The sequence below is a fragment of the Tetrao urogallus genome (assembly GCF_951394365.1).
Source record: "Tetrao urogallus genome assembly, chromosome: 10".
NCBI lineage: Eukaryota > Metazoa > Chordata > Aves > Galliformes > Phasianidae > Tetrao > Tetrao urogallus.
Genome location: NC_136823.1, coordinates 16,641,622 through 16,659,417, shown reverse-complemented (window position 1 = coordinate 16,659,417; position 17,796 = coordinate 16,641,622). Strand labels below are relative to the sequence as shown.

At 49.1% G+C, this 17,796-nt stretch overlaps 1 protein-coding gene across 1 annotated transcript in view; it reads left to right on the top strand.

The window, feature by feature from the left end:
• Nucleotides 1-1,242: 1,242 nt before the first annotated feature.
• RYBP (RING1 and YY1 binding protein) overlaps nucleotides 1,243-17,796 on the top strand; it is a gene marked incomplete at both ends in the record, with an annotated part of 30,697 nt that continues 14,143 nt past the window's right edge. The window contains 2 exons of the mRNA XM_079540138.1: nucleotides 1,243-1,274; nucleotides 2,144-2,269. Of these exons, the coding sequence (XP_079396264.1) occupies nucleotides 1,243-1,274; nucleotides 2,144-2,269 (158 nt within the window). The remainder of the gene's footprint in view (nucleotides 1,275-2,143; nucleotides 2,270-17,796) is intronic.

The window sequence follows — 17,796 nt, the reverse complement described above, 5'->3', positions numbered from 1 at the left end:
GCACTTTCTGCCTCTATGTGCTCTCCTTTGCTGATGTTGTCCCCAAACATGTTGCTGTTGTCCGTAACAGCGTCGTGGTGGAAGCCCTGGCAGCAATCACACAAAGGCCGCCGTGCCCCACACACACCGCCGGGCGCCTGTTCCCACACACGTCCCCGCAGCAAACATTGATGCTATCATCTAAAAGAGCAAAGATGTTTGGAAAACAGCAGATGCAGCGGGAAAATGACACTTCCTACTTGTGATAATTACACAACCTTAGCTCTGCCCTCGGAGTATGTCTGCTTCTTGCTGTACTGCTCGAGAACTGGCAAGGAAGGGCTCCATGCAGCCATTACGTAGGGAGGGGGGACTCGGTGGGCACTGGGGTGGGATGAAACCTACTGCTCGTGGAGGAGTGCAGCCCGACCACCATAGCGAGCCGGGGGCTCGGAGCTGCTTTGGGCAGCGCCACTCATTGCCACCTCAGGAGTTTTGCTTCAGTTGGAGCGCGTCTATGGATCGGCACCGGGTCCGCGAGGATGTCGCTTTACGGGCGCGCTGACAGAAGACTTTAACTCAGAGCCATCTCTGCGCAGGGCTGGCGGCTCGATCCGAGCAGAAAAGCCAACTCGCGAGGGCACTTCGTGAAGCGCTCGCGAAGCGGCGGGGCTCCCCCCGCGCTCGGAGCGGGCACCGCAGCTCCTCTGCCCGACCGCCGCCCCCCGCAGCTCCGCGAGGCGAGCAGGGCCTCCGGGGCCGCCCCTCCCGCAGGAGCCCCGCGAGGGGGAAGGGAAGGGGTCGCCTCCGCACGCAAGAAACCCATCCCTCCTCCCGCGGCACGCTCCGAGGGGGCGGCGGGCGGAGAGCGCCGGGGGGCTCCAGCGGGGCAGGCTGAGCCGCGGGGCCGGGAGGGCGGGGGGAACCCGGCGGGGCGGCCGCGGCGCGGGGGGCGCTCCCCGCTCAGGGCCGGCGGCGGGGCCGCCACCATTGGCCGCGGCGCGGCGGAGAGCTCCGCCCGCCGGAGCGGCGCGGGGAGGAGGAGGAGGAGGAGGCGGAGGAGGAGGGAGGGCGCCGGGCTGCGCTGCGCTGCTAGTCTGGAGCGGAGCCTGGCAGCGGCAGGAGCGGCGGCGGCGCGGGGGTGAGCGGCAGCCGGAGCCCGCCGGCCGGAGGCAGCCCCGTCCCCCTCTCTCCCCCCTCCCCTTCGCCCGCCCTCCTCCCTCGCGGCTTTCTTTGTGCGCAGGGCAGGGGCGGCCCCGATCCATGGTCATGGGCGACAAGAAGAGCCCGACCAGGTGAGCTGGGGGGCGCGGGGGCGGGCGGGGAGCGGCGCCTAAGATGGAGGGAGCGCGGGGAGGGAGGAAGGGAGGAAGGGAGGGAGCCCGGCCCGGCGCCGCCGTGTGCGGGGATGGCGGCTGTAGGCCCCGCGCTGCGGGCGCGTGGGGCGGGGGGGAGCGGCGGCGGAGGGGCGCCCTAAGATGGAGGGAGGGAGTGCGGGAGGGGCGGCCCGGCCTCGCCTCGCCTCGGCGCCAGGTGCGGGACTCGGGCGGGAGGCGGCTAAGATGGAGGGAGCGCGGAGCGGGGGGAGGAGGAGGAGGAGGAGAAGGAGGAGAAGTGTGCGCGGCTCTCCCCGCCGGTGCCGGGCTGATCTGGTGTGAGAGCAGCAGCCATGGCGGCTCGGCTCGCACACGCACTCCCGCCCCGCACACTCACTTCTCCCAGACAAAGGGAGATTTAACAAGGTGGAGGCGGCGGGCGGGCGCCGAACACGCCTCCCGGCCTTCCAACTCTCCGCCACGCCGCCCCTCCGAAAAAGGAGGGCGAGGGGGAGACGGCCCCCGCTCGCCGCTGCCCCCGCCCCGGGGCTCGGGGCGGCCCTCCCGGCGGGGCCGGGGCAGCGCGGGGCGGCCATCCCGGGGAGCGGAGCGGAGCGGAACCGCGGCACCGGGCTCGGGCCGCGCTGGGGAGCGGCGGGGCGAGCGGAGAAAGCGCTGGGTTTTCAGGGCTCTGTAATATGGTTTCTAATGTGTGTGTTTTCTTTCTCTCCTCCTCCTCTCTCTCTCCTCCTCCCGCTGCTTTTCTCCTCCTCCCCAAACGCACGCATACACACACACACACACACACACACACACACACACACAACGCTTCTCCCTCCCTCCTCCAGGCCGAAGAGGCAAGCCAAACCTGCGGCCGACGAAGGCTTTTGGGATTGTAGTGTGTGCACCTTCAGGAACAGCGCTGAAGCCTTCAAATGCAGCATCTGTGATGTCCGGAAAGGCACCTCGACCAGGTATGCTGCACCTCTCCGGTTGTGTTTCATCACACAGAGCGATGGTTGGTTTTGCTGCTCCCTGATCCCAGTTGTGTGCAACCCCCCACCATGTGCTTCAGCTGTCCCCATTTGAAATAGTGTGGTTTTTAAAAATTCTCTTTCAAGCGCTTAATTAGCCCCAGGAAGCGTGTTCCGTGGCTGTGGCAGCGACCTGAATCTTTTTGTTCTCTGCTTTTCTGTTGCTGTTTTGAGAAAGAGCTCTTAAAGCTCTGCAGGCAGCCAGGAGCGCTCAGATGGTGTTTTAGAACAGATGGCTTTTGGGGAAGATGTACCTGTGTGTTGTGCTGGAGTGACAATAACCAGGAGTTGAGGAGGGCAGCAGCTGGGTCTGGAGATGTCACCAGGGCACAGCTCCCACCCTGAGGTGTTGATCTCTGCCTGTTGTCACCTGGAAGGGAGTGGCTGTTGTGGGGATGGAGTTTCTTTTGGAGTGCTTGAACTGTCAGCTCTCTGACTGCCTTCTGCCCAGTAACTTTGTGCAGTTGTGAAGCTGACATGGAGTGGTTAATTTAACTCCCAAACCCCCCAGATTGTACTCTTCTGTTAGTTGGTTCAAAAAGTTTGTTCCAGAAGGACCAGTTGGTGCTGAAACAGCCACGTGGTGCTCTTCTTCTGCTTTGTTGTACAGTGTTGTCTCCTGATTTCCTTTTCCTGAATGTGCATGTCCCATATTTGGTTCACGTTACTGCTCTCTCCGTCAAGGCAGTGGTCTGTTAGATGTGCCTTGTGGGAAGCATCATCCTTCTCCTTCTTAGGATGAAGCAGTGTGTTGTGGTGCTGCCAGAGGCAGGCTGTTCTTGTGAGTTGGGTGTCTTGATGGGATCGACAAAGGAACTCACGGCGTTGTTGGTTGTTGTTTGCCTGTGCTTTAAGCACTGGGAGGTGGCAGTGTTTTTAATGGGAGCATGCTTTTGGGCCACTGAAGCTCTCTAAGTTACAGTCTGATATTCACTGTGAACTGATTACAGGTAGCCCTACTTCTTACAAAAATATACTGAGATGCTGAACTTAAAAGTTGCTTCATGTCGTTGAATGCAGTCCAGCTCTCGGGACAGCGGCACTCTGTACATGCATAGATCTGATTCTTCTCTAGCTTTGTTCAATCTTGTTTTGTCATGCAGCTGAACCTTCAAAGCATGCTTGAGTGCTGTGGGTTTCTCTTCTCTTGGCTTCACCTTGATGCAGGTAAAACACGTTGGTCCTGCAGCTTCTGGTACAAACTGTGCTGCTCCAGCACAGCGTGGAGCCCTGCAGTCACTGAGAGCGCTCTCAGCATAACGTGGAGCATGTGCAGAGTGTTTGCAGGAGGGGAGTCGTAATGAGATGTAGGAGCCCACATGGAGCGTGGCTGGTATCATACCGGGCCATTGTCATTTGGCCACCATACTGATGCTCGTTTGGAGAGCAGGAGCTGTAATTTTTTTCTCCCTTTTAAATGAGAAATTTCAAAAGGTTTGTTGAGGTAGTAAGAAGGTTTTGTCTTCTAAAGGGCTCTTCAGAGGGAAAGCGATTCATGGTTCACGTTAACAACTACAGCTTTGCTTGCAGATGTGATCCACGGGTCTGCAATGCTGTGTCTGTTTCGCTTTTTTTTTATAAGCACTTATGAATGGCTTCTAATTTTAATTCATTTAATTCATCAGCTTTCTATTCATTTTTGCCACTTTCTAAGTTGCTTTTGTTTGTAGAATTTGAGAAAGTCTTTTAAATACTCAATGGACCATCATGCCTTCTTGCATATTTATGTCATTTATGAATAAATACCAAGTTCACTAACAACATTCAGTTGTATGGTGGGAAGGGTGGGGGTCAGAGCACTTTGTTGTGGTTCTGCTTTGACTGTTACTGTGTGTGATGAACAAGTCGATGGCTGGGAAATTCGTCAGGATTTTTTAAATGAATGACTGATGTAAGGAAACCTTGTGAGTTGTGATTGATAATTTATTACCTGAAACATGATGAGCTTGACTTCTGAGTTGTAATTTGACAAGTTGGTGATACTTATCCCCATCTGAAACTGCCTTGCATCGTGAAGGCTCACTTTGATAACATTTATCAGAAACTTACCAAATGCACTTTCTAAAAAACCCAAGTGAAAGAAGAGCATCATAAATGTGATGAGGCAACTTGTTTTCATCAGATCTTACTGGGAAATTACAGGATGCCCAGCATTTCTATGAAGATCTGATACGACCTGTTCCTCCCCCATAGAATCAGTTCTTTGCTGTAGAATTTTGGCTGACAAATATTCTCCTACCTGAGAACTAGCTAGATGTTAGCTAATTCTTACCGTGTCTGTGTTCTCAGGCTTGATCTGATTGCTGTGGTGTGTGAGAGAGGGGCTGGCAGCCTTGACGAGTTGGACCTTCTCAGCTCCAGCTATCTCCTTTCCATAGGATCTCAGAAAAGGAGCTTTAGTTACAGTAAGAAAATGCAGAGCAGTTGTGCAAACATTATTCTAAACCTGTAGTATTTACTTGAGGATTATATTTTGATATAGGTTGTCACTGACTCACTTTCCCCAACTCTGTTCTCGCTTTCTATGGTTAAACGTTGCTGTGGCAAGTATGTTGAGCGTGGAGCACACTGACTTTTTCTGAAGTGTTCCTTCTGTGAGGACAGCAGCGAAGATGCAAGCTGTGTTCAGTGCCGCAGCATCCAGTTCAGTGAGGTGACAATTTAATTGGCTGGCTTGGGAATGAGTAATGGCAACGTGCTTGCTGGGCTTTGCAATCATTTTCTTTCCTGGAGGTTTCTGCATTGGTGCAGTGGCTCAGGAGCTGCTGCTGTCACCGCTCCCACGTGTGTGCTGTGCTGCTCGGGTGGCTGCTCTGCTGGAGGCTGTCTGCTCCAGAACGCAGAGGGATGGAATTAAGCTGCTGCTGGGAGCTCTGCTCCACTAACACACATTCCCTTCCAATACCCATTCCCTCTTCGACGTGGAAAGAAAGTTTACTTTGGATTTCCTGAGAACGTTAGGCTGTGTTTGGCCTTGTATTCCCTGTTAAGGGGAGCTGTATGTCCCTGTGTGAGGCATCACCACATTCTCACTCCCCCGTTCTTTCTCTGTAGGTTCAGGTATGTCGTGTTCCTCTGCACTTCTTGGAGCTGCCTCTTCTCCAGGTGTGACTTTAAGGCTGTGCTGTGGAGTAGGATGTCCCTGTATTTCACAGAGAAAGTTACTGTTTTCTGAAGTTTTCTTTTGGTAAACATAGCAGCAGCAGAGGTGATGGCTTCTCTGATGTTCCTATTTGTCTAACTTTAAGATAAGCGCTTTCACTATCTGAACTTTGTGTCCCTTATTGTAAGTGTGCCTTGATTATAGAGAAATGCTCTGAAAATATCACCTGAAGATGCGCAAGCAGTGATTAGATGGCTTTCTATTAAAAAGTCTTGTCTCTTTTTTTTTTTTTTAATAAATTGGAAGTCAGACAAGTTGCAGTCTCTGTGTCCTCTGGAAGGCATGCGTTTAGTAGTAAGTGTTCCTGCATGCCTGTTGCTAGTATCTGTGTATACCCAAAGCACATGGTTTGGGGATAACGTACATTTCATTGTGGAGCACTCAAAGAGTTTACATCATTGGATTTTCATTCTTCAGCCATCCTTGTTTTTGGGAGGCCAAGTCGAGCCTATTCAGTCCAGCTTTAAAATGAATTTTGTCCTCTGTGGAACAAGTGTCTGGATGCTGGCCTTCGTCCCCTGTCACTTCTCCAGGAGCTTGCTTTGCGTGCCGCAGTACTGTGCTCACACCTTGCAGGACATGAGCCACTGCTGTGCCCCACTGCTGAGTGCTCTCCTGCTCTGTACCCTGGCTGGGCTGACCAGAATAGACATCAGATAGCCCTGCTATTCCTGGAATGAGGAATCGCTTCTGATCCCAGCCTCTGCAGGACTGATACATGCCCTGCTGATTTGCCACCTATTAGCAGGGCTGCTCTTTTAAAAATGCTTGCTGCTGTGTAGCTGTGGTGTAGGTTAGAAACAAAGTGGTTTTCATTCAGTCCTTTAATGTTAAATATCTTTCACCCACATTAGGGTGGGCTTTATTTTGTCATCATGTCTGGCCTTTTAAGTGGGTTATTCTCAATGAGTATCTGCCTCTCCTGGAAAAAAGCTGTTGGGGAGGGGAACTCGGTGCTTCTGCTCTAGAATATTAACTTTGCCTCCTGGCTGTTTAGGACTGTAGTGAAATCATCTCTGCTTGTCCAGCTGGTGGCTGAAATTCAGTGGCAGCCAATGGGGTCTGTGTGAGCCCAGAGCCCAGGATGTCCCTGCACCTTGTGGGCCTGGGGACGTGTCCCCTCAGGAGCTGACTGCTGGTAGGGAGTGAGATCAGCATAGTTCTGCCTCAGTCACTTCAGTTGCTGGAATTCACAGTACGTGTTTGGTAAATGTTTGTCCACGTGCAAGGAGTTCTTCAGACCCCAGTTTTCTTGTATCTTGTTTACCAGCACTGTCTGAAACTGATTGGCTGTTACTTTCTGAATGTGTAGTTGAAGAGCACTTTTACTAGGTTTGGCAAACCCTCTGTGGTGTGGGAGCTAAAAATAGGAGGAGCCTTCTGCGAATCTAGCATTTTACAAGCAGAAAATGCTGATTGTTCACAGCAAGACCTGAGTTCTCAGGCTGTGGTTTGGTGATACACCGCTTGACTTCGTGACTTACGTTGTTGCACTTCAAGTGCATCAGCCAGCATCAGTTATAAACTGTTACTGGTACACATTCAGCTGCTGTTTTAACCAGCCTAGAATTGGTCTGTTAGGCTCTGTCTGGGCGGATGAAGCTCTTCAGCTGCAGATCATCTATTATCTGTCATCCTGGTGCAAGCACAAAACTGGCACAGGATCAGGCTCCTGTGCTTTGGCAGCTGGGAAGGAGTGAGAGCCATGTCCTGATTTGCTCTTTGTTTGGCATTATCTGGCATTAATGATCTGGTTACCCTGATCCCAGATTTTTCTCCTGGGCTTCAACACCTCTGGGTTCATTCCACTCAGGGAGGATCCTCTATTAATGTGTAACGTCTTGGGATAGCACTCAGCTATGGTCTTCAAATTTGGGTCCCTGAAGTGTGGTAGGTGACAAATGCCATAGGCTCTGTGTTAGCTTCTGAGGCTCACTTTTCTTCTACCACTTTTGCTCCTCAAGATCCTAGTGAGGAATTTTAACTGTATCTATTGTGATGCTTTTGTATTAGGGAAGGAAAAAAGCATATTTAACAGTGTAGTAAAGTGTTTAATGTGGATGAAGTGTATTATAGCGTTCATGCAGAATGCCTTTTTGGGTTAAATGATGGCATACTGGGGGGTTTAAAGATCTACCCCTAATTTCTGCTGGTGATGGCGTAAAGGTCTGATTGATAAACTGCAGCACTGAGCATGTTAATCTGTCACTGATAACACCAGTGTGGGTATTATTTATTTTCTCCTTCCTCTGTAGGCTGCTTTTTTTGGAGACAGGAATCCAAGTCAAAGCATGCATGTGCATGTAGGAGGAGAGAGCACGCAACTCTGTTACTGCTGGGCTCCCTGGGACATTGGGCTCCTTCTCTGTAGGTCAGCATGGATGGCTTGTAGGCAGAAGAATGCAGGGTGACTGCCTGCATGCCTGCCTTATACTGAGAGGATTGTTTCACACTCCTGTCAGCTGCCCGTGGAAGGGCTGTATGTCTGCAAGTTCGGTGTGTGGGTTTTGTGCCCTGGTGTGGCTTCATCAAGCACACGGAGCCTTGTCTAAATAGAAAAGCTTTTGTACAGGGTCGCTCTGAGGAAGTGGTGGATACAAAGAGCAGTTCTCTGTAGACACCTTTGACTCGTGCAAGATCTTGACTTACTGTCCTGTGCTGCGTGTTAATGTTCCCAGCAACCCTTGGAGCTGTGGAGCTCTATTGGGGCTGAATTATTAGATCTGTGCAAACAATGCGTGTGACCCACAGCCCCTGAGGGATGAAAGGTGTCAGGCAATGTGCTGAGGGCTAGATGAGTTATTTTGGTTGGCTCGCTCCAGCTTTTGTGCTTGGATGCCTCTGCCATAACTCCAGGCTAGTTGGCTGCAGGCTATGAATCAGGTGTCCACTCCCCTTTAGGAGTGGGAATTGCACAGCTTTGCTGTTGGTGTTCTCTTGCTGCAGTGCTGCTCTTCTTCTCCTTGCTTCTACACTTGGAAGGCCAGGCAGTGCCTTCCATTGGTGAGAATCAAAGTAGTTGCCTGTACACAAATACGGCAGCATGGTGAGAAGTAGACTTGGCAGCGTGCTCCTGTGTTAGCTGGGCAGAGGACGTGCTCTGTGTTCTCCTTTACATGCAGGCCTTTGTGTCTGTGTGAACCTTCCTACCAGGAAACCCACTGACCTATTTTGTGGGCTTTCAGGTGGTTCTGTAGGTTAGTGGGTTTCAGTTCCACAATGTAGGTCACTTGCAAGGTGCGCCGGAGTTTCGTAACACAGCTCTGACCTGAAATCAGATTCACATGCACTATAGATGTGGCTGCGTCCTGCGGCTGTGCTTTTCATCTCTTTGCACTGCCCTCCTCCCAAGGCAGAAGGAGAAATCTGGGCATTTCAGAGGGAGGTGATCTTGCAGAAAGGCTTAGGAGCTTTTACACAGCATGCATATTTCAGACAGGTGAGGGCACACTGCTGTTATTTGCTGCCTCATCTTAACTGAAGACACTTAAAAAAAAAAAAAAAAAAAAAAAAAAAAAAGCAGACTATGAATATTGAAAATCGCATTCGTACTGTAAGCAGATGTCAGGATTACAGAAGTAAGGTGACAGTGCCCGTGTTCCATGTGTGCAAGTTCCTCTTGGAGGTTCCATGTGCTAGATACTTTGATTTCCTTCCTGTCAGCCACGAATCCATTTAAACTCCTAGTTACATCTGGAAGTACGGCCAAACCCTTGGTGTCTTTCTTCCCATAAGCCAGCTGCTAATTAGAAGCGTGTTCTTTGTAGCAGAGCACTAATTGGGATGCTAACAAATCACCGTCAGCTTAGCGTTGGAAGTGGTGTGATGCTGAGTGGCTCGGCCATAAGGCATTGCTGCTCACAGCAGAGGGGTATGTGTGGGACCCAGCTTATTTTGTAGCTCTAAGCCCTGCTGGAAGAGCATGGGAAGGAGGGTATGGACTGGAAGCACAGATCCTGAAAGCAGGTGGGTGGCTGTGAGAAGAGCGTTGCCTGGCTCAAGGGGCTGCCCTGGGGTTGTGGAGCAGCCTGTGCTGTAGGGCTGACAGGAGCACGTGTGGCTGTGTGCTGCAGAAGCCTTCTGATTTTTGAATTGATTTTAGCTTTCTGACGGCTGTACGTCCCGAAACCCACACTTTGCAGCAATTTGCTGAGAGCTGAGATGTGCCATATTTAAGCAAGCACAGCGTATGCTTTATGTCACTTGCTGTGCGGAGGTGCAAACTACCAAAAAAAACCTATCTGCAGCTTAATGTCTGAGTGTGTCCGGAAGCTGCAGAAACTCCAGCTTTAGGATCTTGTCTGGTTGGTTGTCTTTAAATCCAGTGGCAGTAAAACAAGCCGATTTTGGGTTCTGTTTAGGGATAAACAAGGAGTAAATGTTTGGACGTGTTTCCCGAAGCAGAGTGCTCTTTGGGATCTCTGAGTGATGATGGATTGCCTGTAACACACAGAGGTGCTAAGTGAGACAAAATATCTCACTGAGATAAAGCTGCCTACTTCAGATTTATATTGTTGAGTAGACAAACGTGAGACTGATTATAATCTTGAAATACTTTTCCTGAGCTAAATTATTTTTGTGCGGGTGGAACGACGTCTGGGTAATTCATGTGCAATTTAACACAGCCAAATCACAGAGGTGGATGGAGGATGCAGAAGTGCTGTGTGAGGAAGATGGCCAGAGCGCTGCAGGGTTTATGGGGAAGCTGTTAATTGAAGAGGATTCCTCTTTTTTTTTTTTTTTTTAATGTTATTCTGGATGTGGTGGAGAGATACACAGAAGGATGTGTGTCATCTCTCACTTTACCCAGGTGGTGGAGGCATCATTCCTGGGGGTGTCCAGAGAACATGCATTGAGGGACATTGTTGTGAGCACGGTGATGGTGGGCATTGCCAACCTTAATGATTCTATGATTCTGTTTGCAGGTGCCAGTGGGGATGTGGCATTGGGGCAATCTGAGTCTATGTAAAAGTAGCTGGGAGTCACCTTTAAGTGACAAGCTCGCTGAATGTCCTCAAGCTCCATTCTTTAGTCTGCCTGGCTGTATTTGCTGTCTCCCTGAGCTCACCCAGGGAACTTAAGCCTGTGCTAGGTGCTCCATCCACACTTGCTAAGGAGCTGCTGGAATAGGGTTCTGCTGTTGTTGGAGAAGTGAAGAACTGAAAGAGTAAGGACATCGAGAAGTGTCTCATTGCCTCGTTGTAACAAGGAAATAAAGTGGGGCTAATTTACCTAGGTTACATCTTCTGTAGCGAGACTGCTCTCGTCAGTGAGAAAGGTATGTTATGATTCAATCAAATATTGTGTGTTCTGCTGCACGTGGAGTTACAGTGTGAAATTGTCAGCATCCCTGGCGTGGAGCAGCTGAGTGCCCATGGAGCAGTGTGACACCAGGAGAAATGGGCAGTGTGTTCAGGTGGCTGCAATGGGCATAAAGCTTTGGGGAACAGAGCTGCACTCCTAAAAGCTGCTCTCCCATTATTTATTAATTCTTATTATGGTATATGGCTCAAATTGTTGGCAGTTTTTCCAGTGGTTGTTTTTTGGTCTTTAGAAATGCCAAAATGTCTCTGGGAAAAATCCTTGGGTGGGATTCTCCCATTCTCAGCAGAGTTCATCCTAAAGCACCATGAGGAATGAATTCTGCTGTGGGAAGGATACGCCCTTATGTATTTCTTCCTCTGTATGTAGTGTGTTCGTGTGGCATGCCAGGCTGCAAGGAGTCCCTGCATGTATCTGCACTCTGCAGCAGGGAGTGGGCTGGGCTTTCCTGGGGCTCTTATATACACACAGTGCCACCGTGTCTGGCAGTGGTATTGAGAAGCATTGCTCAGACAGACAGGGTATGCAGGGGTATGTATGTGGGGGGAAGTTAATTTTTGGAGAATTCAGGTGGTATGGCACAGCTGTGTTACTGAAGCCATAGGGTTGTTAGAGCTGCACATGGTTTCACATGTGGGACAGCAGTGAGGAACACTCTTCAGCATGGGTGTGGGAACGTAGTACTCTGGGAGCAATTAAGAATCATTAATTGGAAGCACTTGTTGCCGGATGTGACTCAAGTTGGTTGCAAGTTGCTTCACTTACAAAGTTAGGAGAATCCCTGCATTCAGATGGGTGTTCTGGTGTCCCTGAGGTTGGGGGCTCTGTGTGGGGATAGGTGGCAATGCCAGAGCACCGGCTGGGACATCTGCAGGTTCATTAGCTCATTTATTTATAATTACAGCTTGAAAGGCCTCTGTGAGATGGGACTGCATTTACATGCAGAAGTTCAGACCTAGGAGTGCCTCTTCGATTCCTCGGTTGTATCTCCGGGTTGAAACACACTGGGAATTTACACGGCTGTGCTGAGTCTGCTATTACTCATCCAGCATTCAAAGTGATAGTGAAACTGCATCACAAACAACAGCTTCCTGACCTGTGTGAAGAGGGTGACGTTTTTTTCCAGTTACGCATTAACCAGCGGATACAAAGTCAGCAGTGCAGAGTGGTAGAACATCCAAGTGTGTGCCAGGTGCCTCGGTGTCAAGCAATGCACAGAAAGCAGTGCGCAATAAGGGACCTGTTGTGTTTCTGTACCAGTTCTCTGTCTTTTCCTAAGGGGTAACATGTAGCACTTGCTCATTTCTAGAAGCCTGCCACAGGCATGAGCAGCGTGGTTTCCTTGTTGTGTTTTGTTACACGAAGGAGCACAGCATAAGGAAATGCCTTTTTAGGCACGGATGTGGGGATGTGGAATGCTGCTGTAAGAAATTAGCTTAATAGCAGTTGGTGACTGTATTTCTGAATGCGAGAGCATTGAAATGTCATGGTGGTTTGGCAGGTAGGTGACACATGGAAACGGTGACCTTCTGTTGTTTGCATCGTGCTCCTCTGAATCGTGTCCAGGGCTGCAGGGCAGCACTTTGCTGGCAATTGCAAGAGCAGGATCTCTGAGGCTGATTCCTGCGAAGATAGGGAGTAAGCTGGCAGTAAACCGAAGGTAACTTTTGTGGTCTTGCTTTGTTCCAGGAGCATTTTTTGATTTTTTTTTTTTTTTTTTTTTTTTTTTTTTTTTTTTTTTTCTTTTTAATCTATTTGAAAGGAATGAATTGTGTTGTGCGAAGCCCTAAATGAAGCTGCAGGGACAAATTCTGTTAAGCAGAGAACCTCTTTGGATTTCTCATTGCCTTGGTCATCCCTCTATCCTATGGAGTTTGAACAATGCTGAGACTGGTGAAACTTGGGATTTTATCGTTTAAGCATTTATATACATGTCAGAGATGGTAATCAAACCAAGGCCAAACCACTTCTTCTTACTCCGTCGGAGGAAACAAAATGCTCAGTCCAATATATTCATGAAATATTGCAGGGCCATAATTCTTTATGAGTTTCATCTGTCCAAAGTGTATTCTTTCTGCTGCCAACTGAGAGAAGTTCTTGGTTTTGGTGCTAGTGTACAAATACAGTTGTCCTCTTCCTCCTATTGCTCACGTGGACCGAAAAGGTGACATTCCTTCCGCTGAGCTGTGTCTGTGCCTTTGCTCATTGAGCTGGCAGGTGAGTTTTAGCTTCAGCAGCTCCAAGTAAGTCTTCTCTTCAGATAATTTCTTGCTCAAGGCAGAAGTTGTTTCCTTACCTGTCCTGAGCTGCTGGGACTATGGTGCTTTTTGAAATCCCATTCATCTGTTCACAAAACTTTTACAAGTACCACTTGAATCATGTACAGCCTGAAGAATATCCTGGGGATAAAGAGGCTTAAATAATCTTTACTTGGGCTGCTCTGGTATGTAGCTTATATTGTGTTGAGTATTTGCAAAGCACTGAAGAAAATCAGTTCTTTACTGTAAGAATTCTCCCAGACTGAAACTGAGCATTTATCTTAGTGAAATGTAGTGTGCTAAATTAAGTGAGATGTGCAAACGTGTTTTGGCTTAAAATTTTTGTTGGTGAATACAAATGTTGTGCTGAACTCCAATGAAATCCTCTTGTAAGGGAGAAGTTTTCTGATGAATAGCTGTATGAGTTGATGGATAACTTTGTTTCACTAGATTTCTGAAAAAACATCCCATGTCTTCTGTGGTGGCTAGATGGGAGAGCAAAAACGGGAACAAAGTATTGACATTGCTTTTACTAAAAAGACATTGGTATTCTCCTAAAAATTCAGTACTGATTTTCAGTTCACGGGCACACAGGTGAGCGTAAAGCTAAACTTCTTATTCTGCAGAATGTAAGTTCTTGCACTCAAAACATGCAGCAAAAGCAATCCCATGAAAATCAATTAGAATAATAGAGTACAGCCATTGCAAAATAGCATTACAATAGTTAAGTAATTATCCCACTGCATGACTTAGCAAGAGGGATAAATAATGCATGCAGAATTGTGTTGGAGCTTGCAAGGGAGGTTGGTGCTGAGAGTGAGGGGGGGAAAGAGCACAGATAGAGCTCCTGCCAGGGAAGGTCTGGTGGGCTGAAGCCTTGTTGAGCCTTGAGAGGGGGCAAAATAAAGCATTTTCTATTTCTTTCATGCTCATTTGGAGATAACTTTCAGGAGGAAATCTTTGGTGTCTTAGCGGATGAACTCATAGCGGCGTGTTTTTTCCTCCTTGGTGTGGCACACTGGAGATAAAACACACACGCTTAAGAAAGGTGTGTGAGGCTTTATGTGGGACTGCTGCAGGATGTGCTGAGGTTGGTCTGGTGGCTGCTCTGGCCCCAGAGGGAGGGATGGAGTGGTGCCCACTGGGTTTGGGTGTACGCGTGAATGGCAATGTGCTCCTTCATGGGTGGGAGGTGGTCCCACCTGTGTGATCTGTGTGATGCTCAGCTCTGCCAGCTTACCAGAGGTAGAGAGTGAGGCCACTGCACTGCTGTGTGAAGGGACAGGGACTCAGTGGCACACAGAGGCATTGCAGTGACTGGTCAGGAGGCTGAGCTGCTTGGACAGGGTATGGCTGCTGGCTAGCGCCATCCCAGGCCATGGGGCAGCTCCTCTTGGTGCCCTTTGCATTCCCCTCCCTGGTGCCCTTCTCATCACCACAGGTCCAAACCAAGGATCCTGCTTGGTTTGGATCTGTTGTTTGTCTTTACGTTGCAGAAGTTTTCCTTTATTGTGTAAGGATGGGTACTACATGAAACAGCTCTTCAGGCTGAGGCTGAGCGTTTGTGTAGCTGCTCTTTTGAAGAGAAATTTCAGGGAATTTGTGCAGTGCCGTTGTGTTATACACTGCTACTTAAGCTCTGACAGCCTCTCACCACTTGTGTTTTGGGGAAACTGACATGGTCTTTGAGATTTCCCCAGTAGCTGCTGTTCTGTGACAAGCTCAAATGAGAATGTCCTGAGGACGCAGTGATCAGAATGCTGAGATGCTGCTGTAATGCTGAAGGAGTCCGATAAAAGGTTGGTGTAATTGTGCCATTTGCTTACTTTAGTTGTCTAAAGCCTCGTACTGTACTCCAAATATTAGTTAATTAGAAAAGAGAATAATTATCCTGGTGTGTAACTTGATACAGGTTTCTAAAATTGGCACCTTAACAAATGTATTGATTGATTGTTTAGAAAGTAATTCCCATGTCTTAAAAGAGCCACTTAGTATTGAGATGCGGCATTGCTGCCCTCCACTTCTGGGTCTGCGTGGGTTCCCTGTGTCAGTTTGTTCAATATTCACTGCCACTGACCTTGGATAATTAAGAAGTCTGCTGTTTGGAGGAGATAAATGCTGCTTGTGTTTGGCACATGACTGATTAGCTCAGCTGTGGAAGTGTAGTTTCTGTGCTGCTGGCAGGATGGATGCTGCCCTGCACAGCCCTGTGTCCCTCTGTGCTCCAGAGCTGAAGCTTTGTGTGAAGGTTTCCCTGGGCTCCAGCACCTGAACTGCTTTGCATGGGCTTCCTTTCTCACTCAGGATAAAGTGCTACACTTGTCCTGGAATAGTTATAAGAGGCAGAGATGGCTAGTAAGTTGCTTTTCTGTTTTGTCTTTTTTTCTTTCTGGTCTCTTCTTACTGGTATAATAAAACCATCTTAGCAGTAATAGTAAATCAAACCAAAGAATAGCTTTAAAAATACAGCTGCATCCATGCCAGACTATTTTAGCTGGTGTCAACTTCCTTTGTGTTCTTGAGAGACAGAACAGTGGTGGCAAGTAGTGTTCTGTTGGGCTGCTTTGTTTGCACCCAGCAGGGCACTGTCCCTGATGGGATCTCTGGACGTGGGCACCCAGGAGGATTGGGGATGACATGTGCTTCTTACAGACTCTGCTTGTGAAGCCAAATCTGTAGCCCTGAAAATCTGGAGGACTTTGTAATATTCCCCCCCTGCAAGGATATTATTTATTTCAGAAATTGCATAATGTCTGTTATGCAAGCAGTCTCTTTTCAGCAACTGTGTAAAGTGTACTATAGAGAAAAAAAAAAAAAGTGGGTTTTTGTATGTTAAATTCAGGCTTCAAGTGGCACAAAATAGATCCCACAACTGAAGCGTTCTAATGAAGAGAGGCTTTAACAAAAGTTGCATTCTATTTATAACAGGAGCGAGGCAGAGCCGAGCAGCTCTCACAAACACTCACACCTGTTTCCACAAAGAAGTTCGATTCCCACCATGCATCCAGTTCTGAGAAATAGTGATTAAGTGCACGGACTGTGTTGCAGATGAAATCAGCACAGACCTATTAAGCTGATCTATGTAGGTGTATGTGGTTGTTTTTTTTTCCTGGAATATCTTTAGTAAACAAAATCTTAGGTGAAATATGCGCATACCTCACTTCACAGCATCTCACTTGAGGATTTACTGCTTACCCTGAGTTCTGAGTCCTTTTTCCACCCATCTGTACCCATCCTGAAATAAGTCACTTTGTAGACAAGACACCGAATATTCATCTCTCCTTTCTTTTGCTACTGGTGCACTTGGAAAGTTTCCTGAACAATCTGAATTAAAAGCAGCAGCAGTTGATGAATGGCTGTTGCTGGGGCTGTAGAGGCACTGGAGCCGTTGTGCCCTGAAGTTGCCCGTGCACGACTCGGGTGCCTCACAGGGTGCTGAGCACTGGCTGCAGAGCTCTGTGTGCGAGGAGTGGCCACTGATGAACACGAAGGTTGGTGCAGCCAGCCCTCTGGTAGGAGGAGGTGCTGGATAAGAGCTCTGCGTGAAATGCTGCACAGCTACTTTCTTTGCAGACTTCATGTTCCGACTAGGTTCTCATGCAGTCTATCTGTTTAGCTCTGAGTGCTTTCTTTAATGGGATACGTCTGAGAAGAAGACTGACTCGAACGCAGGAGGCATAAGATGAGGCTGTTGTCACAGCCACTGCCTTTTTCCTGTGCATTGCTGTCTACTGACAGCTTTTCAAACTTGTCTCCAGGACAGAAGACCTGTTCTGCTCAATTCTGTCATTGGAGCCTGCCGTATTTAAACAACAGATGAGTATGTTTGTGAAACCACTCTGGTGGTTTTGTTTGTTTATATAGCAGTAAAAACAAGTAATTAGTGAAAGCATGGGTCCTGCATTTCCAGTGGGCTCTGTGCACAGGCATGCTCTGCTGCTCTCTGACAGGCCGTGTTCATGAGACTTGGCTGTGTAATGCCCTTTTCAGACTTACTTTCAGGTATTTTATCTTGCTACAGGAGAGAGGGGCAAGGTGTGGGTGCCTGCCGTGCTTGTCTGCAGGGCTGTGGTGTGCTGGGGCACTGCTGCAGCAGGTGGGATGGAGAAGTGGTGAACTTGTGCAACAGCCTTTTCTTAAACATCTCGTGCTGGCTTGCAGTGTATGAGAGCTGCAGGGTATGAAGGAGCCAACTTGCTGGTGTTTGTGTGCACTGTGGAGGGGTTTGGTGGCTGTTGGTTCTGTGTGGGAGATGGAAAGCTGTTGGTATGGCTGCAGGTGTACAAATACTGCAGGGTGCAGCCATGGTGCAGAGCTGCTGTTGGTGATGATGAGGACAGGAGTGCCAGATGGGAGCGTTTGAGATCAGGACCGTAAAGCTGGATTTACACCTTCATGCGAGCATGGAGGTCCCAGAGGAAATAAAACAGATCTGTGCTGTGTCAGAAAGCTGCTTTGCAGTGGAAATCCCCACGGAAGAGCTCTACCAGCGCTGCAAAATGAGCACGCTTGTTTACAAAGGGCGTTTGTGGCCAGGCTTCCTACTGCAAACACACATGCCTGGAGGTTCGGCCCCAGCCCTGCAGGACCTCCGCGCTGTGCTGGGCAGGAGGAGCCAGCTGGCAGGGATGGGCTGAGGGCTGAGCCTCAGCTGGGAGACCATCTGAGACACCAGGACGTGTTTGTCATATGCACAGCAACCTCGGGCATCCGGAGGCTTGGAG